General features: G+C 45.7%; 1 protein-coding gene across 1 annotated transcript in view; it reads left to right on the forward strand.

Annotated features, from left to right (window-relative positions):
• Window positions 1–20734, forward strand: part of Arhgap10 (Rho GTPase activating protein 10) — a 259737-nt gene that overhangs the window by 100644 nt on the left and 138359 nt on the right. Inside the window, exons 5-8 of the mRNA XM_041663469.1 lie at window positions 6464–6565; window positions 11191–11301; window positions 13251–13355; window positions 18192–18321. Of these exons, the coding sequence (XP_041519403.1) occupies window positions 6464–6565; window positions 11191–11301; window positions 13251–13355; window positions 18192–18321 (448 nt within the window). The remainder of the gene's footprint in view (window positions 1–6463; window positions 6566–11190; window positions 11302–13250; window positions 13356–18191; window positions 18322–20734) is intronic.

Consider the following 20734-nt stretch of genomic DNA (forward strand, 5'->3'; position numbering starts at 1 on the left):
CTGAACATGGTCAGCCAGTCGGGAGACCGCTTTGTGCCATCAGAATTCTTTCAGTGCCCGAGTGAACTGTGTCCTGTCCCTCAGTTTCCCGGTCGGTCTCCGAGGGTGGTTTAGCGAATTAAAGGACCCTGAAGTACCCATAAACGTCAGTTTGGGGCCTGATGTGTGTTTGCAGTCATGTTGTCACCCTGCTTGGGGCTTGCTCCCCCTCAGCTTGCCAAAAAAGAATCGCTCAGGTTTTTATCCTCTCTTCATTCTGTTTTGACTGTGATTGGTCTGCCCAGCTGTGGCACGAGTTAGGTGATCTACAGCAAGTGTTTACGTGTTGTGTGTGGCTCTGGCCAGTGTTGGTGCCCTGTGATACCATCTGACTTACTCACTTGTCCTCAGATGCTGCCTTGTTCATGCTGGATGAGGAGCTAAGCATTGGACTGTGTGGGGGGAAAAGCTGAATTTTCTTCTCTTTAGAAAGGCTAAAGGCAGAGGCAGTTGAAGGAGGATTGTAATTGGGATGCCATGTTGAACACAGGGCAGGAGTTAAGGGCGGTGCCCCCCTCAGAGGGGAGGGGAGTGCTTCCTGGAAATGGGTGTGACTGGGAAGTAGGTACACACACATACACACACACACACACACACACACACACACACACCTTAGAGTAGGGAGGGGAGTGCTTTCTGGAAATGATTGTGACCAGGAAGTAGGTTCACATACACACACACACACACACACACACACACACACCTCAGAGTGGGGGAGGGGAGTGCTTCCTGGAAATGGGTGTGACCAGGAAGTAGGTTCACACACACACACACACACACACACACACTCACACACACACTCACACCTCAGTGTGGGGAGGGGAGTGCTTCCTGGAAATGGGTGTGACCAGGAAGTAGGTTCACACACACACACACACACACACACACACACACTCACACTCACACACACACTTCAGCGTGGGGAGGGGAGTGCTTCCTGGAAATGGGTCTAACTGGGCAGTAGGATCCTGGTGGAGCACAGAGCATGGGGACAGAGCCAGCAGGACTTCCTAGTGAGGGTCGGGCCATGTGAAGGGTGTTGAGAGCCTTGGTGACGGCTGCCGTCTTCTGGGCCTTGGCTCCTGTGCACAGTGTTAGTTCTCTTCCTCATTCAGATAAAAAGAGAAGAGGTGGGACCCCAAGGAGGCGTTAAATTCTCCAGACTACTCAGATGTTGAACATTATTTCATGCTTATGGCTGCAAAGGAAAACCTTTTCGTTTTCCAAGAAAAGTTGTAAAATGCAGATAACTACACAAAGATGGTCATGGTAAAGTAAGTGTAATGATAGAAAAATCTTCCCTTTTCCAAAGCAAAACCATGCTACAGTTTACAAATATGTTCATATTTTTGTGATTTTTTTCCTTTTTCATGGAAATGTAAAGTGATAAAATGAAGTGAGAATTTTTATTTCTTTCCAACCCTGGCTGCTGTTTCCCTTACTTGTGTTGTGTACCCCTTCATCTGGAGGATTGTACAGTGTGTACCCCTTCAGGTGGAGGATTGTACAGTGTGTACCCCTTCAGGTGGAGGATTGTACAGTGCGTACCCCTTCAGGTAGAGGACTGTACAGTGTGTACCCCTTCATCTGGAGCATTGTGGAGTGTGTACCCCTTCAGCTGGAGGATTGTATAGAGTTTTGAAATCTAGAGGATCTCCTTGGGCTTCTGCTCCTTGTTTTGCTTAGATGATCTTTGTTTTACTTTGAGATCTGATGGCAATCTCTTTATTATAGCTTCATTTGTAACTCGTGACTCTTTCAGCGCATCTGGAAGTAATTTTGACATGGGTGGGGTTCTGTTTCCCAGATAAACAGTTGCACTAATCCCACTAGTTAAATAGTGCATTTTACAATGGTATGCTTTCTGCAGGGCACCTTTGTACATATTTTACTTTTTTATTTTTTCTGAGACAGGGTTTCTCTGTGTAGCCCTGCCTGTCTTACAACTCATTCTGTAGACCAGGCTGGCCTTGAACTCTCAGAGATCCACCTGCCTCTGCCTCCTGAGTGCTGGGAATAAGGTGTACACCACCACTGCCTGGCTATAATTTACTTTTTAATGACATTTAAGAGTTCTGCTAATTTGAGTTGTGTGTCTTAGGTTCATGAATTTCCTCTTCTATTTCTACATTTATATTGTAGAAATACAATTTTCTTATTTTATCCCTCACTACTATTTTAAGTCCTATCTTTACTTTTTTTACATGTTCAATTTTATGACAGATTATCCTATGAGCCATATTTAATCTGTAAACTGTTTACTTGGCTTAGTGAGCTTTTTAAAAACATGATGTGGGAGTGTCATATATCAATCTGTTGATTTCATTGGTTAATAAACAAACTGCTTGGCATCATAGCTTAGAACATAGGTGGGTGGAGTAAACAGAACAGAATGCTGGGAGGAAGAGGAAGTGAGCTCAGAGACTCGACAGCTCTCCTCTCGGGGGCAGATGCCTCTTAGAGACGCCATGCCCTGCTCCTGGGCAGACACACGTGATGAAGCTCCCACCCAGGATGGACGTAGGCTAGAATCTTCCCGTTAAGACCGGTGCTCACAGATTATTAGAGATGGGTTGATCAGTATATCAGAATTAGCCAGTAAGGGCTAGAGCTAAAGGGCCAAGCAGTGTTTAAATGAATACAATTTGTGTGTTGTTATTTCGGGGCATAAGCTAGCAGGCGCCCGGGGTGCTGGGGACGCAGCCCCACCGCTCTTATTACTACAAAAACATGTTGAGGTTTTCTTTTTTCAGCTGTTTGACAGAAGAGATGACATGTGGCTGGCTTGTGTCTCACACGGAGACAAGCTCAGGTCTGTTGCGATAGTCCCATGAAGGGCGGTTTCGCCGCCAGTGCCCAGCCTTGAAGACTGTCTGGCCTGCTAAAGCCCAGCCAGTCACACCTACCGGCTGACCCAGTACTACCGACTGACCCAGACTCTCCTGAGTTCAGAAGGTCTGCTTGCTAAGAAGCAGTTGCTTCTCGCAGTTAATTTGAACTGCAGGACTGTGCTGCCCATTTGTATATTTGTGTATTGTCTGCAGCTCCTGGCTGCAGTCCTTAAGACTCAGATAATTTTCGCTCAAGAAATGAAGTGAGCACAAAGGAACAAGTGTGCTACAGCCGCATGCAGAATGAACGTAGGGAGAAGTCACTGGTTCTCTTGTTGAGAGTCCTGAGTAGCAGCAGCGCCTGGGCAGGGCAAGGCACGCTGCCAGCCTGAGTGGTTCAGAGGTTACCAGATAAGACAGTTAAGAAAGCTTTGTTCTTCCATATTCTTTCATCCCAGCTTTACCTCCATGTTAGTTCACATACCCACTGTTGCTGAGTGTGTGTGCTGGGGGTTTTGGCTGCTGAATCCAGTTCTGTGATTTGGATGGAATCATAGAAGCAAGTAAAACTTTTCTGAGTCTTCGTCTTCAGGCAGCTTCATTTGTTCAAACAAGATATTACCACCTTCCCCCTTTTTTGTCTAAAAATTAAAAAAGGCTATAACTAACATAAAATTATATACAGCAAGTACAATAGTTATATACCATATATACAGGCAATGAATACATCAACAGTGTCTAGTCCATTAATAATCCATAAATTCAGAGAAAATACTCCATATCTATCCTATTTTGGTGATTCCAAAAGTTGTACTTAATTCACTTCCTATTCTAACTTGCATATCTTTTATGTCTCTCAACCTTATACACTTTACACCTCTTAAGTGAGTTTCTTTTCTGAATCTGGTAACAAGGAAAACTATAACTGTGAAGTTCTTAACACCCTCGGAGACCCAAGATGGGAATAATATTACCCAACTAAGCAGGAAGTTCAAGCAAGTGACTTCCAAAAAAAATGTGAACTGACAAACAGCTGGTTGCCTGGACAGTCACCCAGGTTTCCCCTGGAACCCATTTTTGGCCTATAGGCCTAGCATATCTGACAGCCTTTTCTGTGAAACAGGATATTCTAAAGGGCTGTCCTATCTTGTCTTGCCAAAGTTTGGCAGTCCTTTTTTTTTGTGTCCTGCTTATCCAGTTTGTACAGTAAACTGTCAGCAGTTGAGGCAAGAGCACTTTCTTTCCAGGGGCTAACCTTTGCCACAGAGAAAGTAAATTCCATGTGGAGTTTCTTTGATGCCCATTATCTTTTCTGCAGTAGATTGGTGCTGCCAGTAGCAAACCTGTCTCACTGTCATTAAAAAGAAAAGAACCTGTGTTATTAAAACATCTTAAATACCATATTCTGTAGATCTCTTATGTGTTTAGAGATGACCTGTCTATCTAATATATCTGTTTGACCTTGAAAACATACCTAATACAACTTCAAGTTCAGTTGTAATAGGTGACTAATTGCTAATCTGCATTTTCTTATTATCTTAATTAGTTGGTAATAATAACTTTCAGGGGCTAGAAGTTTCTAGCTAAATGATTTGCACAGGTACCATACCTTGAACAAAATTAGAAATGTACATAGAGTATGTTCTAACAAAAATAGTCTCAACTTCGTATCAGTATATAAAAAAGGTGACTCCTTATGATGGCGTTGTGCATGGTGGACGTGCTGTGGTAAATGCAGAGGCAGGCCTGCCCTTGCTGTCTAAGTGGAGAGACGGGTCCTGAGAGAGTTGGTATGACTGTCCTGCAGGTCCGCAAGACACTGTGGACAGGACCCGTCCATGCCCTGATACACTCGCCATACTGTCAGCTTTCTCAATGGGGGATGACGAGAAGGCAGTGATGTGGCTTGTGCTGCATTTCCTGCTGTTAAAATAGTTGAGAAGCATAGGAGAAACAGAAAAGATGCTAACCATCTGTGACTGGACTCAGCACCTTGTACTTACAGAAAAGCTGTACACTGAGAAAAACTACTTAGGGCATAAAGACTGTTTCTGCTTCATCAGAGGAGTGACAAGTTCAAGATGCTAAAGGAAAGCCACCTGTCTCTTGCTTTTCCCTTACAACCCATGGACCATGGGTTCTCCACAGATGAGTCACAGCGAACCATTCCCGGATCATTCTGAAGAATAGTTAGGCTCTCCTTGTCACACATTTGGGAAGGTTATTATTTTACTTTATACGCATGGGTGTTCTGTGTACATGTACTCCGTTTGTGTACATGTGCTCCGTTTGTGTGCAGTGCTCACAGACTACAAAAGGGCACCAGATCCCCTGGGACTGGAGTTGCAGACTGCCGTGAGCCTCTGTTTGGATTCTAGGAAACAAACCTGGGTCCTTCTCTAGCCCTGAAATTTTTGTTTTAAGGCTTCTCATGTTGGTAATTAGAATTGGGAAGAAACACCAATTCCCGAATCTCTTCTTCATCAGTGTGGGGATGAATTTGTGATCTTCAATGATGACACAGAGGCTGTGCTGTCCTAGGCTTCCAAAACTCGACTTGTAGTTCCGTGCAGTAGGGACGTGCGTGGCAGCATGTAGAAATCCCTTCCTTCCTTCCTTCCTTCCTTCCTCCCTCCCTCCCTCCCTCCCTCCTTCCCTCCCTCCCTCCTTCTCTCCCTCCCTTCCTCCCTCGTTTCCTCCCTTCCTCCCTCCTTTCCTTCCCTAAGACAGAAAAGTCTAGGGTAGTTCACTATCTTTGGTTTAGAAAAAAGCAAAAAATAAGGATGGAGATGTGCCTGGGGTGTGGTGGGAGTTGAGGGACTCTAATGTGGATGGACAGACAGACTTTTCCCATCACAAAGGCATTTAAAATCGGCTTAAAATGTTTGGTAGAAGTGGATTGAGCTGAGCAGGGGCTGCTCTGCCATCTTCACCCACAGAAACTGGGTTGCTTCTTTTTCCAAATGCCTGCATAGCAAAAGCCAAGTAAATTCTAACTCTAGGCAGTCCCTGAGAAGTGTGTGCAGCCAAGCAAATTGCTCTGAGTATATCAGTATTGTGTTGGGGTCTGTTGACCACTGATGCCGTGCTAAGAGGCTTGGGAAACTCAGTAGCAGTTCTGGGCCGAGCATCGTTATTTACCAACTGGACTGTTGGTGACTTTCTTCCCCGAGACGTTCTAGATTATCATGAGTAAAAATGTGTATAGAAAACTTACTCCGTCTAACATGAGTTTCATCTCTGAGCAAAGTCCTGAGAACGCTTGTTCTTGAAGCTCCACCTTTTGCGTGCTTTCCTTATTTGTGAGAGAAGAGGGAGATGACATGATTTAACTCAAGTGGGTATGCAGAGTTGAAAGTCGTGACGGGTTTGGAAGAAATCGTGAGAAGTGTCTTTGTGGTCCCAGTGCCAACTCTGATTGACAGCAGGGGCTTGGGACAGGAGGCCTTGCCTCCCGGTGTCTTCACATCTCCTTGCTTTACTTGGATGCTTTACTTTTAGCCATTTTTCATATTTTTAGCCTCCAGCAGATTTAACTGTGTTTGTGATTTATGTGGTATGTATAATCACCATTGCCTGGTTTTTATTTGTAGGAAGAGAAGAAGAAGTTTGACAAAGAGACGGAAAAGAACTACAGTCTGATTGATAAACACTTGACTCTGTCTGCCAGGAAGAAAGACTCACATTTACAAGAGGTATTCTTTTCATGTTCCTCTTACTATGTGCAGCTGAGATTGACAGACACGGGGAGTGCAGATACTGCAGTGAATTAAGAATAGAGTTCTGTGAAATGAGGCAACAGTGAATATACCTTATAGTATTGGTTAAGTATTGGTTCATAGTAGTAAATTTTAGACTCTGAGTTTTTCACAGGAGCAGTCAGGATGATAAAGAATTTATACAGCCAGGCATTGTGGTTCACGCCTTTCATCCCAGCACCCAGGAAGGAGAGGAAGGTAGATCTCTGTGAGTTTGAAACCAGCCTTGTCTACAGAGTGAGTTCCAGGACAGCCAGGGCTACACAGAGAAACCCTGTTTCTAAAAACTAAAAAAACAAATGACCTCCGCAAACAAGCCCCCCACATATTTTTTGCAGGGATAGCCCTGCTCTTGGGTTTCAGTCTCCTTGATGAGGGGAACTGAATGAGCTCATACACTGTTTTCTCTATGTGATAGCAGCATTAATCTAAGCAGACACTGAGAGCTTGGGAGGTTCTTGTTGGCTGAGTGGATCTGTTCTATTTATGTTATTAGACAGGTTGTTTTGAATGCAGTATGTAAGCAGAAAGGAATTTGTATCTTAACCTCTCATTTTCCCCATTTCTTTCTAAATTTCTCGATTTTTTTTCCTCCCTGTCCATAGGCTTGACTAGAAACTTCAGTTATTTACAATATGGAATATAGGCTTTTACAAGATTTCTTTTAATTTTTAAAATAGTACATGTATAGTATTTTATGTATGGGGGGAGTGACGTGTACACATGCGTGCAGGTGTCCACAGAGGCAGAAGAGAGCTACAGGTCCTCTGGGCTGGAGTGACAGGTGGTTGTGAACTGCCTCAAGGAAGTGCTCGGAACCGAACTTACCCAGGAACAGTATACACTTCCTTTTCAGATAAAATCATAAATCATTCTTTATCCTGGAGAACACATGTGCACACCCGCACACACAGACCCACCCCCACCTCACCAGACACCCCTGACACCACACAGACACCGAATCACTCTCTTCTCTTCTCTTCTCTTCTCTTCTCTTCTCTTCTCTTCTCTTCTCTCTCTCTCTCTCTCTCTCTCTCTCTCTCTCTCTCTCTCATACACACACACACACACACACTCATCTACACTCTATCTTCACCCAGCTACCGAGGACCTCAGTACCTTCCTGTGAACACCCAGCGTCTCTTCAGCCCCACACCATGGATTTTATTAGCAATGATGTGCTATGCAGTTGAGGACTGTGACTTACCAACAGAAGTATCAAACTGCCTTCCCTCCGTTTGTTTGTGTTTGAGCTCATGTGAGCCTGGGCATCATGTTCTACTATGTATGTACCTGCTGACATGTCATCTAAATGATAACAGTGTAAAACCCAACTTGTGTGCTTTACTTAGAGACTGTGTGTGTGTGCATTGTTTGTTTGACTCTACAGGTGACATTTTCTTTTGTGTTTCTTATACCTTTGACATTTGGTTGACATTTAATACTTATAAAGAGAAAATAGCCTTTATGTTACTTAATCCTCACTACAATGCTTGAGGCACAGGACTTTGCTCTCTCCTTGTTATAGTCGACATAGAAGCCCTGCAGCGGCTCCCCCACCCCCATCCCCTGAGTCTGTTCTGCAAGGACAGCAGCTGTTCTTTTTCACCCCTCTTCATTTCTCCACTTTCAATCATTTTAGAGATAATTTATATGCCTCCAGCCAGTTTCCACCTCCACGTCATTCTGATTAGCCACCTGTTCCTAAAGTCCTTGTGTATGGTGTAGGAGGGCATCCTCGGCTCCCACACCCCACCCTCGTCTGTCAGCATGCCACCCCTTCTCATGCCCCCTTTCTTTTGAAAGCCCAGCTGATGGTGCCTCCAGAAGCCTGGGACTCAGGCCCCATGTGCTCTGCACTGCCCACTCAGGACCAGCAGTTTCTTGCTGGGGCTCTTTGTATTTCTTCTTCCTGCTGCTTAGAATGGAGTTTTTATTTTATTAATTTGGTGCATTGGTAATTGGAGTTAGGTCTGATACACACCAGACACACACTTTACTTCTGAGCACACCCTAACTCCTGTCCACTGTGTTCCAACCCAGACCCACTTGTCTGCCTCCTTCAGATACTGTCCCTGAACCATTTACTCAGGACTTGTGGTAGAAATCCTTCCGGCTGTCTGTTAAGATGCCCTTCTGCTGACTGACTGTTATCTTTTTACTCCTCCTATGTATTGTTGCATGGCTTCTTTCAATGGTTGTGAGCCCTCTAAAGGCTGCAATCTTGCTTAAATTCAGTCCCTGTCTGCTGAGATTAGTACCTGTCAGCCAGTTTGACAGTGTCCCTAATCCCAAAGACCATTAAACTGCGAGTCTTGAATTTGAAGAGGCCCCAAAGATGAGTGCATTCAATTCCATTTCAATTGAGCTTTTTTTCTCTCTTGTTCTGTGCACTCTTCATAAACAATAGGTTCCCAACCTTCTTGAAAGCACGTACACATCAAAAGGAGGAGGCATCTAAAGACGAAAAAGTTTGGTCTTGGATGCTCCTTGCTTTTCTCAGCTGCTCATGTGTGGCTGATCTTGAGTGAATTCTTTAGCTCAAGAGATTAATTAAGGTTGCTAGGTATCACCCTGAGCAGAGGGACAGAAAAGATGTGGGTGTTATTCTCAGTTCTTGTTTAAAGAACAGAGTCTTGTAGTGTGTTCACACCGTGCTGACTACTATTGTTGTAGTGTGTTCACACCATGCTGACCACTGTTGTTGTAGTGTGTTCACACCGTGCTGACTACTATTGTTGTAGTGTGTTCACACCATGCTGACCACTGTTGTTGTAGTGTGTTCACACCATGCTGACCACTGTTGTTGTAGTGTGTTCACACCGTGCTGACTACTATTGTTGTAGTGTGTTCACACCATGCTGACCACTGTTGTTGTAGTGTGTTCACACCATGCTGACCACTGTTGTTGTAGTGTGTTCACACCGTGCTGACCACTGTTGTTGTAGTGTGTTCACACCGTGCTGACTACTATTGTTGTAGTGTGTTCACACCGTGCTGACCACTGTTGTTGTAGTGTGTTCACACCATGCTGACCACTGTTGTTGTAGTGTGTTTACACCGTGCTGACCACTGTTGTTGTAGTGTGTTCACACCGTGCTGACCACTGTTGTTGTAGTGTGTTCACACCGTGCTGACCACTGTTGTGGTGTGTTCACACTGTGCTGACCACTGTTGTAGTGTGTTCACACCATGCTGACCACTGTTGTTGTGGTGTGTTCACACCGTGCTGACCACTGTTGTTGTGGTGCGTTCACACCGTGCTGACCACTATTGTTGTGGTGTGTTCACACCGTGCTGACCACTATTGTTATGGTGTGTTCACACCGTGCTGACCACTGTTGTAGTGTGTTCACACCGTGCTGACCACTGTTGTTGTAGTGTGTTAACACCATACTGACCACTGTTGTTGTGGTGTGTTCACACCGTGCTGACTGCTTTTGTAAAAGCGTTCATTCTGTACCCCTAAGTATAACTGGAGTATTGTGGTATTGTAAGCTGTGAGCCAACTGTGACCTGGAGACTGTGGTGGCCCAGTAGTTTCTGCATTTCCAGTGGGCTAAAGTAGGTGGCTGAAGGCAGCCAACAATGTGAGGGGAGTAGCACAGGCAGAGCAACTGGAGGTCGAGCCGATCTGCATGTAGTAATCCCCAGTGATGGTAACATGCAGCAATCGCCCCTTTGCGCTCTGAAGTTTCTTAACTGCTCAACACGATTTCAGGGTTTCAGCTGTGGCTTACGCTGTTGGCTGTGGATAATCAGACTGATCACTGGAAACATACAGTCAAGAGTTTTTAGGTAGAAACTCTCATTTTGTAACTTTACATTTACACTTTATGTAAAGTATTTTAACTAACTACTAGACAAACATTAAACATTCTTTTAGAACCTTTAAGTCTGTTGTAGACTCTGTTTATCTTAGCCTCTTGAGCTGTACAAGGTCATTGACTCATTGCTTCACTTGGCTGTGCAGCCATTCCCCACCCCTCTCCAGAGTGTAAAGAAACCCTTTAGTGAAGCTGTAGGTCTCCCAAGGCTTCCTGCAGCACCACCGTTCTTTCTGGCACTCTGCCTGGCTAGTTTAGGTATTTCATATGTTTGGAGTTTCTGTTTTTGTGTCTTCATTGCATTACGAGACCTAACAGTTCACCCATGCTGGCAATATTGCCATGATTTGTATCTCTCCCTCCTTCCATTCCTTCCTCCCAGCGTGGAGTTAATTGGAGTTTCGCAGCCTGCTGGTGGCAGGCTGACCTCATCCTTAGAGGGCTTGCTCATGTGAGTGTTGGTGGGACCTTTGACCCACTTCCATGAGGAAGTGGAATCCGTAATCTTCAGTCTTTGGGGGTCATGACACTTTAGAGTCCGGGGAGGATCATTTTTGACTTCCGTGTATGCTTCTGTGGCAGGAGAGTATCCGTGAGTGAGTCATGAGCGGCCAGTCACATGTTCTAAAACAAGTTTATGAACGCAGTGCCCGGGGGTTGGAGTTCATTGACCTGTATTCTTGGGTTTGATGGCTCCCTGTCTTGGCTCAGCTAACAGCGGCTGTTTTAATACAGGCAGATCTCCAAGTGGAGCAGACCCGGCAGCACTTCTACGAACTCTCTCTGGAATATGTGTGCAAGCTACAGGAGATTCAAGAAAGAAAGAAATTTGAGTTTGTGGAACCTGTGAGTAGCAGAGCAAGCTTTGCTGTGGGTCCCTGTGAACAGTGAGAGACAGAGCGAGGCTTGGAGTGGGTGCACACAGCTAGTCACAGTGGGTCCGTGTGAACAGTAAGAGACTGAGCGAGGTTTGGAGCAGGTGCACACAGCTAGTCACAGTGTGTGTATATGATGGAGCGGGTGCACACAGCTTGTTACAGTGGGTCCCTGTGAACAGTGAGAGACAGAGCGAGGCTTGGAGCGGGTGCACAGAGCTAGTCACAGTGTGTACATGTGAACAGTTAAGAGACTGAGCGAGGCTTGGAGCGGGTGCACAGAGCTAGTCACAGTGTGTACATGTGAACAGTAAGAGACTGAGCGAGGCTTGGAGCGGGTGCACAGAGCTAGTTGCAGTCTAGGCAAGCATCTAGAGGAGGGGGAAGCCTTGTCCGCACAGCCCCTGTGAGGGGCACTTGCTATGCGTAGTCTCCCGCATTGCAGCCGGTACAGATTCTGTCGTCCTCCGCCGCTGCAGAGAATGTGACTGACAGAGCCAATGCTCATGCGATACCAGTTTTCAGTGTCTTTAAAATGAGCTCGCTTGTTTAAACATGCTTTTGTTTCAAATATTTATCATGATTTCTAAGTCTTTCTGTAGCTTTTGAAGCAGTTTTGTGAATGGCTAACACTAGTTTTTAAATCTATTTTTAGCTTTATTTTCCGTATGTGTACTTGTGTGGGTTTGTGCCTGTGAGGACGGATGAGAGTGGAGGATGGAGGTGTCGGTCTCCCTGGAGCTGGGCTAGTAGGTGGGCTGCCATTCAACATGGGCGCTGGGAATTTAGCTTGATTCCTCTAGAAGAGCAGAATGTATTCACAGAGCCATGTCTCCAGCCCCTAGAAACACCGGTTTTGTTTTTATATAGGTGTCTTCTAATAAGTTCAGTTACTTGCATATTAATATGCATATAGAGGGTGTGGCTGTAAACCTCTTGATCAAGTATAGATGCCATTCTATACAATAGGTTTTAGCAAAAGATTGTCTGATAATTTTAATATAGACTGCATCCTTCCTTACTTTATTGAACTATACTTCAAATACTATAGTGGGTCTATTATGTTCATGGTGAGAAACAAAAGAATAATCAAAAATACTTGAAAAAATAGGCAGTGGAATGATAGAATCAATGTGAATCAGTCAGAGAAAATAAACCTTAAAGTGGTCCTTTCACGGTGAAATGGCTGTGGCGCACATCACTGTTGGTTATGACGTCAACTCTGGGTTGACATCATTGTTCTAAGTGCTGCCCTGTTTATCCTCGCTCCACACAGTGGCTCAGGCAGACACTCATGCCACCCCAGTGTAGCAGGCAGGCACGGAAGGGAGAACTCAGTGATTTTCCAGTGTCACCAAACAGTGACTGGCGGGTGTTGGTGCAGACTGACCGTTTGCACCAGCTCCTTCTTAGTGCGTATATCTTTCAGCATCTGAAAAAAAATCAGTTCAGAATTTTAAAATTCTGGGGCCTTCTGAGAAGGGGTAGGTTGGGGGCACTCCCCAAACACCTCTGCAACAGTATCTGGAAGCGGGAAGACGTTCGTGCTTGAACTGATTTGACCTTCCTCTGTGTTGGCTTTGCTACAGGGCTCAGGTTTCAGTTATCAGTGACCGTCAGGACTCTCTTGACTAAGGAGGTACAAGTGGATGACTTAGAATTGGTTGTTTTTGGAGAACATTGCATAAAGATTGTTTACCGATGCTGGTGTTTGTGAGCACCAATGTTCTGCATTTTCAGGACAGAACCACGGATAGGTAATACACACTTGTAATTATTGAAGTTCTCATGACTTCTTGGAAACTACTTTATATCAGTGAAAGGACAGACAGGGAGATGGTTGGGAGTTACGTATGCTTCTTATTTTCTCTATTATTTTTGTTTTGATGTGCACTAATACTTCTTTCTCCTTTGTCTTAGATGCTGTCCTTTTTCCAGGGAATGTTCACTTTCTATCATCAGGGTCACGAACTTTCCAAAGACTTCAATCACTACAAAATGGAACTACAGATCAACATTCAGAATGTAAGGAAAGAAAGCTTTTGGCATTTAAAAGATGTTTGGGTTGTGTCTCTTTCTGTCCACTGTCTGCCAAGCTCTAGGACCAGGCTAGTACTGAGAAAGTAGGGATTTGTTGCCACCCGGTGGTCAGATCTTGGTATAACAATCTTCTCTTTAGCTAATGGAGGTTAAAGAAATTCTCCCCTTTGGAGGCTCTTCCTGGGCTTTCTGGGGACAGGTCTCAAGGTAAACTTTGTTATGTTAACGCTGAATCATCTGTGTAAGAAACTGCTGTCCCAACATTCCAGTTCGGCTCTGATGTTAATGTCAGTCGTGTGTTTCCTTCCCAGACTGGCTTGTGGAATGGCGTCCCTACACTTGAGGCATGTTCACTAATGTGTTAGTGTACTCGGCTACCATTTGCTTTCGTTGCCATCCTTTGTGGAATGTGTGCTTTCCGTCTGATCTTGGGAAATGAGATTTAGAGATCCTAAGATTCTCTTATGCTGAGAAGATGGCTCTGTGACCCCGAGGAAGGACCTGAGTTTGAATCCCCAGAACCCACGTAGAGCCATGTTTGGTAGCTGTGTCTGTAATACCAGTGCTCTTTCAGCAGGGGGAGGTGGAGAGAAGAGGACCTTTGGTTATGGAATGGCTAGCCTGTGAATTCAGCACAAACAGCCAGGGATCTTGTCTCCAGCGAGTTGGGGCCAATACTAAGGTCTTTCTCCAACTGTTGTTCCCTACTCTGTGGTTTGCTAACCTCAACACGCATATGAACACACCTCCCCACCATCCTGTATGCTTCATTCATATGTACACTCAGACCTCCACACTCATGAACACATCCCCCACCATCCTGTATGCTTCATTCATACGTACACTCAGACCTCCACACGCATATGAACCCCCCACACACCATCCTGTATGCTTCATTCATATGTACACTCAGACCTCCACATGCATAGGAACACATCCCCCCACCATCCTGTATGCTTCATTCATATGTACACTCAGACCTCCACACGCATAGGAACACATCCCCCCACCATCCTGTATGCTTCATTCATATGTACACTCAGACCTCCACACTCATGAACACACCCCCCACCATCCTATATGCTTCATTCATATGTACACTCAGACCTCCACACGCATATGAACCCCCCCACACCATCCTGTATGCTTCATTCATACGTACACTCAGACCTCCACACTCATGAACACCTCCCCCACCATCCTGTATGCTTCATTTATACGTACACTCAGAAAGCTAAGGGGAAAAGATTTTCTTTAGGAGACAAATGCTTTTTCTGGTTATATAAGGGGAAAAGATTTTCTTTAGGAGACAAATGCTTTTTCTGGTTAAGATCTTTCTCATCAGTTGCGTTTTCATAGAAGAGCTAGTGAGAGTCTGTGAGGCCCGGTGTGATGCTGTGTAACACACAGCACACACGGAAGCACACACATGTGGGTGTCTGCATGGTGTGGTTGTGTGCTTTAGAAGTTAGGTAGTAGAACTTGAAACAGACGTGCAAATTTGTGTGTGAAGGTGTGTCCTAGTCCCCTCGGATTGCTGGTGTAGGTAGCAGAACCACTTTCTCTCTGTGTGAGGCCGACACCTGTGTCTAACTCAGTCGCTGTCTGCCCTGGCTTCAGAGACAGGGTCTGTCATCGGGTGTGGAGCTCACTGGTGCTCTAAGGTGTCAGTCAGAGACCCCCCAGCTCCACTTCTCCTGTCAATACTGTGATCCCTGCTGCTGCTGCCTACAAACATGGCGTCCACCTTCATGTGGGTGCGATTAGATTCACAGCGGGCATTTCCCTGACTTAGCCATTTCTTCAGCCCACTAGAATTTTTAATGAAATAATTTATTTTTCAGAGTATCTTGCAGGCTGTAAAACAGTTTGTGGAAAGAGCACCAACTGAGAAGGTTAGATTATAAAATCACCCTTGCTCCCAAGTGGGTCTATGTCTGCAGAATTAACCTCTTCTTTCCAGACTTCATCCGTCAGCTTCAGGGCTGATCAAATGAGAATCTCTCGTTAGGTCTGGTGTGTGCTTTGTGAGGCTGATGTAAAATGGAAGCCTAGGAGCCCACGTTAGAAACAATGCAGACTTTTCTTCTCTGTCTGTAGGAACCCAAGGATATCCAGTCATCAGGGAATTGCCCCCATTCTGTCTCCAGTGTATTCCCCATGCCAGCTGGCTCTCTTGAATATCTCTCTCTGTTTTGTTCTGGTTGTTTCTGAGGCTTTCTGAGTCCACTTATTGGTATGAAGCTTTTTTATTGGTATAAAAATTATGAATTTTTACAGTACAGCGATAGTATTTCTCTTTGTGTGTGTTTATGGTAGTGCAAGAGAGTGTGAGTGTGTGTGTAGGAGGGAGGGAGTATGTGTGTGGTACTGTGTATGAGTGTCTGCGTGTGTGCGTGTGTATTGCTTGTGTCTGCCTGCACAGAAGTCTTAGAAGGAGGCAGCTCTGAGCACATTGGACCAGGTTGTGGGTTTCAGATGCTGCCGTCCATTGAAAGAAGCAGGGTTCCTTGGAGAAGGAGTGGCTCCTGGGCAGAGATCAGAGGATAAGGAGCTGGAGGATCGCATGTCTAGTAGCTAGCTGGACACCTGTATGACATCTGGGGCATCAGCACAAATAATGGGAGTTTTGTGTGTGAAGTCCCAGAGGATGCATGCATGCACGCAGACTGTTTCTGTCCTACACATGTGTGGAGGAAGTGAGGGAAGGAATCTCACCGAAACAATGAGTGAAATGAACTGGTGTGAAATCAGTACAAATAGACCCAGACATAGGAAATGCTGGAGGTCGGGAGAAAAAAAGGAACATTTATTTATTTTTTATTTTAATTTATTAAAAAAACCTATATTTTCCCATTTTACATGCCAAATCCAGTTTCCACTCCCTTCTCTCCTCCTGCTCCCTCCATCTTCCCCTCACCCCTCCCTCTTCTTCCCATCCCTCCCCCATCCACTCCTCAGAGAGGGTAAGGCTTCCCATGGGGAGTCAACAAAGTCCAGCACATTGCTTGGAGGCAGGACCAAGACCCTCCCCTACTATATTTAGGCTGTGCAAGGTATCCCTCCAAAGAGAATGGGTTCCAAAAAGCCAGAACAAGCAGTAAGGGTAAATTCTGGTCTCACTGCCAGTGACCCCACAGTCTGCCCCAGGCATATAACTGTCACCCATGTTCAGAGGACCTAATTTGGTCCTATGATGGTCCCCGGCTGTCAGGCCAGAGTCAGTGAGCTCATGCTAACTAGCTCAGGTCAGCTGTTGCAGTGGGTGTTCCCATCATGGTCTTGACCCCTTTGCGCATATTCTCACTCCTCCCACTCCTCTACTGACTTTGGGAGCTCAGCCCAATGCTCCACTGTGGTTCTCTGCCTCTGCTTCCATCAGTTGCTGGATGAAGGTTCTATGGTGACTTTTAAGATAGTCTTCAGTCTGACTACAGGGCAGAGCCAGTTCGGGCAGTTCTATTGCTTAGGGTCTTAGCTGGGGTCATCCTTGTAGACTCCTGGGAACTTCTCTAGTGCCATATTTTGCTAGCCCCATAATGACTCCTTCAATCAAGGTATCTCTTTCCTTGTTCTCCCTCTTTGTCCTTCCCCCATTTTGACCATCCTGTTCTCTCTAGTTCTCTTCCCTGCCTCCCCGCTCCCCCCCCTCCTTCCCTCTGCTCCCAATTTTCTAAGGAGGTCTTGTCTATTTCACCTTCCCAGGGGATCTATGTATGTTTCTTGTAGGGTTCTCCTTGTTACTTAGCTTCCTGGGGTTGGAACATTTATTTTTGAGACAGAGTTTCTCTGCAGCCCTAGTTGTCCTAGAACGTGCTCAGATTCAGAGATCTGCTTGTCTCTGTCTCACGAGTGCTGGGACTAAGGGTGTGCCCTGCCACCACTGCCCTGTCCAAGCCTGGCCTTGCTAAAGTACAGACAAAGCTTTTTTCTTTTCATATTAGCTCATCATTTCTGGAAACAGTTTTCATTTCGCAGCCTCCCATTTCCCTAGGAGAAATGTACCATTACACCATGTTTTCTTTCTTTTTTTTCAGCCTTATGTCTTTGACAACCATTTTCATGGTAGGGAGGAGAGAGGGAAATTTCAATAATAATTTTCTGTCTGGCCCTTTGCAGTTTCACACCAGCAGTTCTGGGTGTTAGCGCAGTTTTTGAGTCTGGCTGAAGAAGTGTCTCTAAACTGGGTTGTGGTGACTCGTGCTCACACGATGTGTTCAGAGTGTTCACTTGGCAGATCTCGGCTGCCATGTCTCCTGGGATTCTGAAATGTGACTAGCCTCCTTAGATGCATGCGTGAACATTATTTGTTGGTGAGATCTTCCTCCTCCTCCGCTTCCTTGGGGAAGAAATGTCATTTCCTATTGTGGTTACCACAGTCTGGGAAAATGGACACTGAGCTTTTGTTAACTTGCAAAGAATAATTATTTTCAGAGTTGTAGTGCTCTGATTGCTGCTGTAGTAGTACCTGCATGGACCAGGTTGCCTGTTGCCAGCACCTTTTATTTTCCCAGGAAGATAGATATTTTATGGCTTGTTTGCTCTTTAAGATGTCACAGGTCCAGGGAGTTTTATGGTGGAGTGACTTGCTCTGGTGTTGAGCACTGAAGTAGCTGGCTTGTTTCATTAGCCTCTCTTCTATATTAGCAAGTTCACCATTCAATTTTGTTGTCTTTGAATATAAATCTCGGTAAGGAGACACACTGGAAAGAAGAGGCTTTTTGAGTTCTGCAGATTTGATTTTGGTTACACTGAGTCATTAAAATATATGCACAAAAACATCGTAGAAGGTGGAATTTATCAGTATGTTTTCTGTTTCAGACACGGAATCGATTTGAGGGAACCAGGTCAGAAGTGGAAGAACTTATGAATAAAATCAGGCAAAATCCCAAGGACCACAAACGAGCAAGCCAGTTCACAGCGGAAGGCTACCTGTATGTCCAGGAGAAAAGTAAGACGTGTGCAAAACAGGCTGATTGGCTGGTTAAAGTCCGTGGTGCAGTCTGTGCTCTGTGCCTTCAGGAGAGCTTCCCGTGAGCGCAGCCAACACAGTGAGAAGATTTGAGCAGAACGATCAAAACCAAACCAAGGCACTGCATATGTGGGGTACACATGCAAGCTCTCTTGACACTGAGATGTTTTACTGTGTAACTAAAGTGGCCTTAAATTCCCCGCATAGTTCAGGCTGGTTTCAACCCAAAGTGCGAAAATTTCAGACTTCTTTTCCCCTTCCTCTTCTGACCAGCGGTTTCTGTAGCACATGCATTGTGTTCTGTACTGTTGGTGGTAACTGGAGAGGAGTTAAGGCAGGCAGGAGGATGTGTGCAGGCCCTGTGCTGCTCTGACTAAGACTGGAGAGGCCAGAGAATCAAATCCCCACTGACACCTGGCAAGTTTATTTGAGTCCTAACAGTACTGTGATAGTTGGGAAATTACCCCCGTACTTTTTTTTTTGCCCTCTGTGGTCTTGAAGGCATATTTAAATATAAAAACATGTTTATTTTGTTTTTATATATGGATGGTGCTGAGTGTGGTGCATATGAACAGGAGACTAAAGAGGTCAGAAGAGGGTACTGAGTCCCCTGGATCTGGAGTTTTGGGTGGTTGTGAACCAAACCCAGGTCCTCCACAAGAACAGCAAGTGCTCTTAGCTGCGGAGCCATCTCTCCAGCCCCTTTGCCCACATTTCTGCCTTGGCTTCAGTGTGGTGCTTTTGGCCATGCTACCGTGCTGTTTAGCGGTTTGTTTCTGAGAGAGCTAAGGCTGCAAGCATAGCTCCAGGAGTGACCCTGACACCAGCACATTTCTGCTCTTTCCTCTTCTCAGTCCTGAGCAGTTCCGGCCAGTGCTGTGACTGCTCCTGCCGATATCTTCCTGCCTCCACATCTCTACATCCTCTCCTACCGCCTCATGACCCTACCACTCATATAAGTCAGCGGGGGCATCTTGTTCTTCCAGTTTATTCTGAGATACGTTGTTTTCTATGAAGTTCTTAGGAGAGCGTTAGAGAGACGGCTCAGCGGTAAAAGCGCTCGCTCTTTCTGAGGTGCAGTGCCAGCTCCCATGCCTTGTGGCTCACAACTCTTCAAGGGAAATCTTATGTCGCGGGTTCTCCACTCACATATACCAATGCACATGATTAAAAATCTTAAAAGATATTTAGAAGACTGTAGATGGATACAGAAATACTGCTACATAGCGGTATTTGACCTATAGTCATTTTATGTTGTCTGTTTTGTGTGTCTTATATCAAAGGACTTGAGGGCTGGTACTTTAGCCAAGTGGTTTACTTGGCTCATGATTTTGGTGGTTGGGAAGGGTCCTGTGGCTGCACCACAATGGAGCAAAGTGGAAAAGCAAGCAGATTACTGCACATGTAAGAGATGCTTTGCTTTAAAATAAAGATTCTGGAGAGATGGCGTAGTTTGTAAAGTTCCTGCACCATAAGCCCCAGGATTTGAGTTAAGATCCCAGCACCCATCTAAAAAAGCTGTGTGTAGCCACGAGTGTCTAACCCTGGTACTGTACGGGGGTAGAGACGATAGAGACGGGTGGGTCCTCGGAGCTCACTGGCGGGCCAGTCCAGGCATTGGCGAGCTCTGGGTCTTCAGAAGAGACGGTGGATGTGATAGTGGAAGATACTTGGCCCCATGCATCCATGGACGTGGACATGCTCAGGCACACACATATGTGCATGCACCACACACACTGTTGCTTTGAGAACTAACCTGAGAGCTCTGTGGACGCCGTGTGGGGGTAGCGCCCATCACCCGGTCAGGACTGATGGTTGAACCAGTCATTGCATGGTTCCTGTGTCAGGCTCAGTCTAGCGGAGTTTCTAGCTGGGAAATTAAAGAAACAAAATCTCATCCAGTGTTCTGAGTTGAAGTCTTCAACTGATCAGACATATTGAATGTTTCACTTCTCACCCTTAGCTTTGCTAAGGGCGCTTCACAGTTTCCTTTCATTGGTTAAGTGTGGCCAGCTTCGCTGACGTTCACATTGGCCGGCTAGGGAGGAGAGAGGATTCAGGGAGTGGTAATGCCGCCTGCGCCCTGAGTCGAAGCTGGAGGCGCCAGGATGCTGTGTTTCTTCCATCTAACCTGGAATGCCCCGTGGCTCTTGGGTTTTCTAGCACACTGGAAGTTTATCGTTTCCGAGGATGATAGTTATCGCGTGAGTGTGGATGAGGCCGCACAGTGGAGCGTGTGTGGAGGAGCTGGCTCTCCCTTCCCGCTGGGGAATCACCCTGGTGTCATACCATGTGACGTTAGCTCACAGTTATCTACTGAAAATGTCTTAAACTCAGGTCTCACAGTGTCCTGAGGGGCTTCCTGTCTCTTGTAGTCCCCCCTTCTGTTAGC

This window comes from Microtus oregoni, unplaced genomic scaffold (assembly GCF_018167655.1).
Source record: "Microtus oregoni isolate MIOR12 unplaced genomic scaffold, Mior012 000014F_ref0000157, whole genome shotgun sequence".
In the NCBI taxonomy this organism is placed as follows: Eukaryota; Metazoa; Chordata; class Mammalia; order Rodentia; family Cricetidae; genus Microtus; species Microtus oregoni.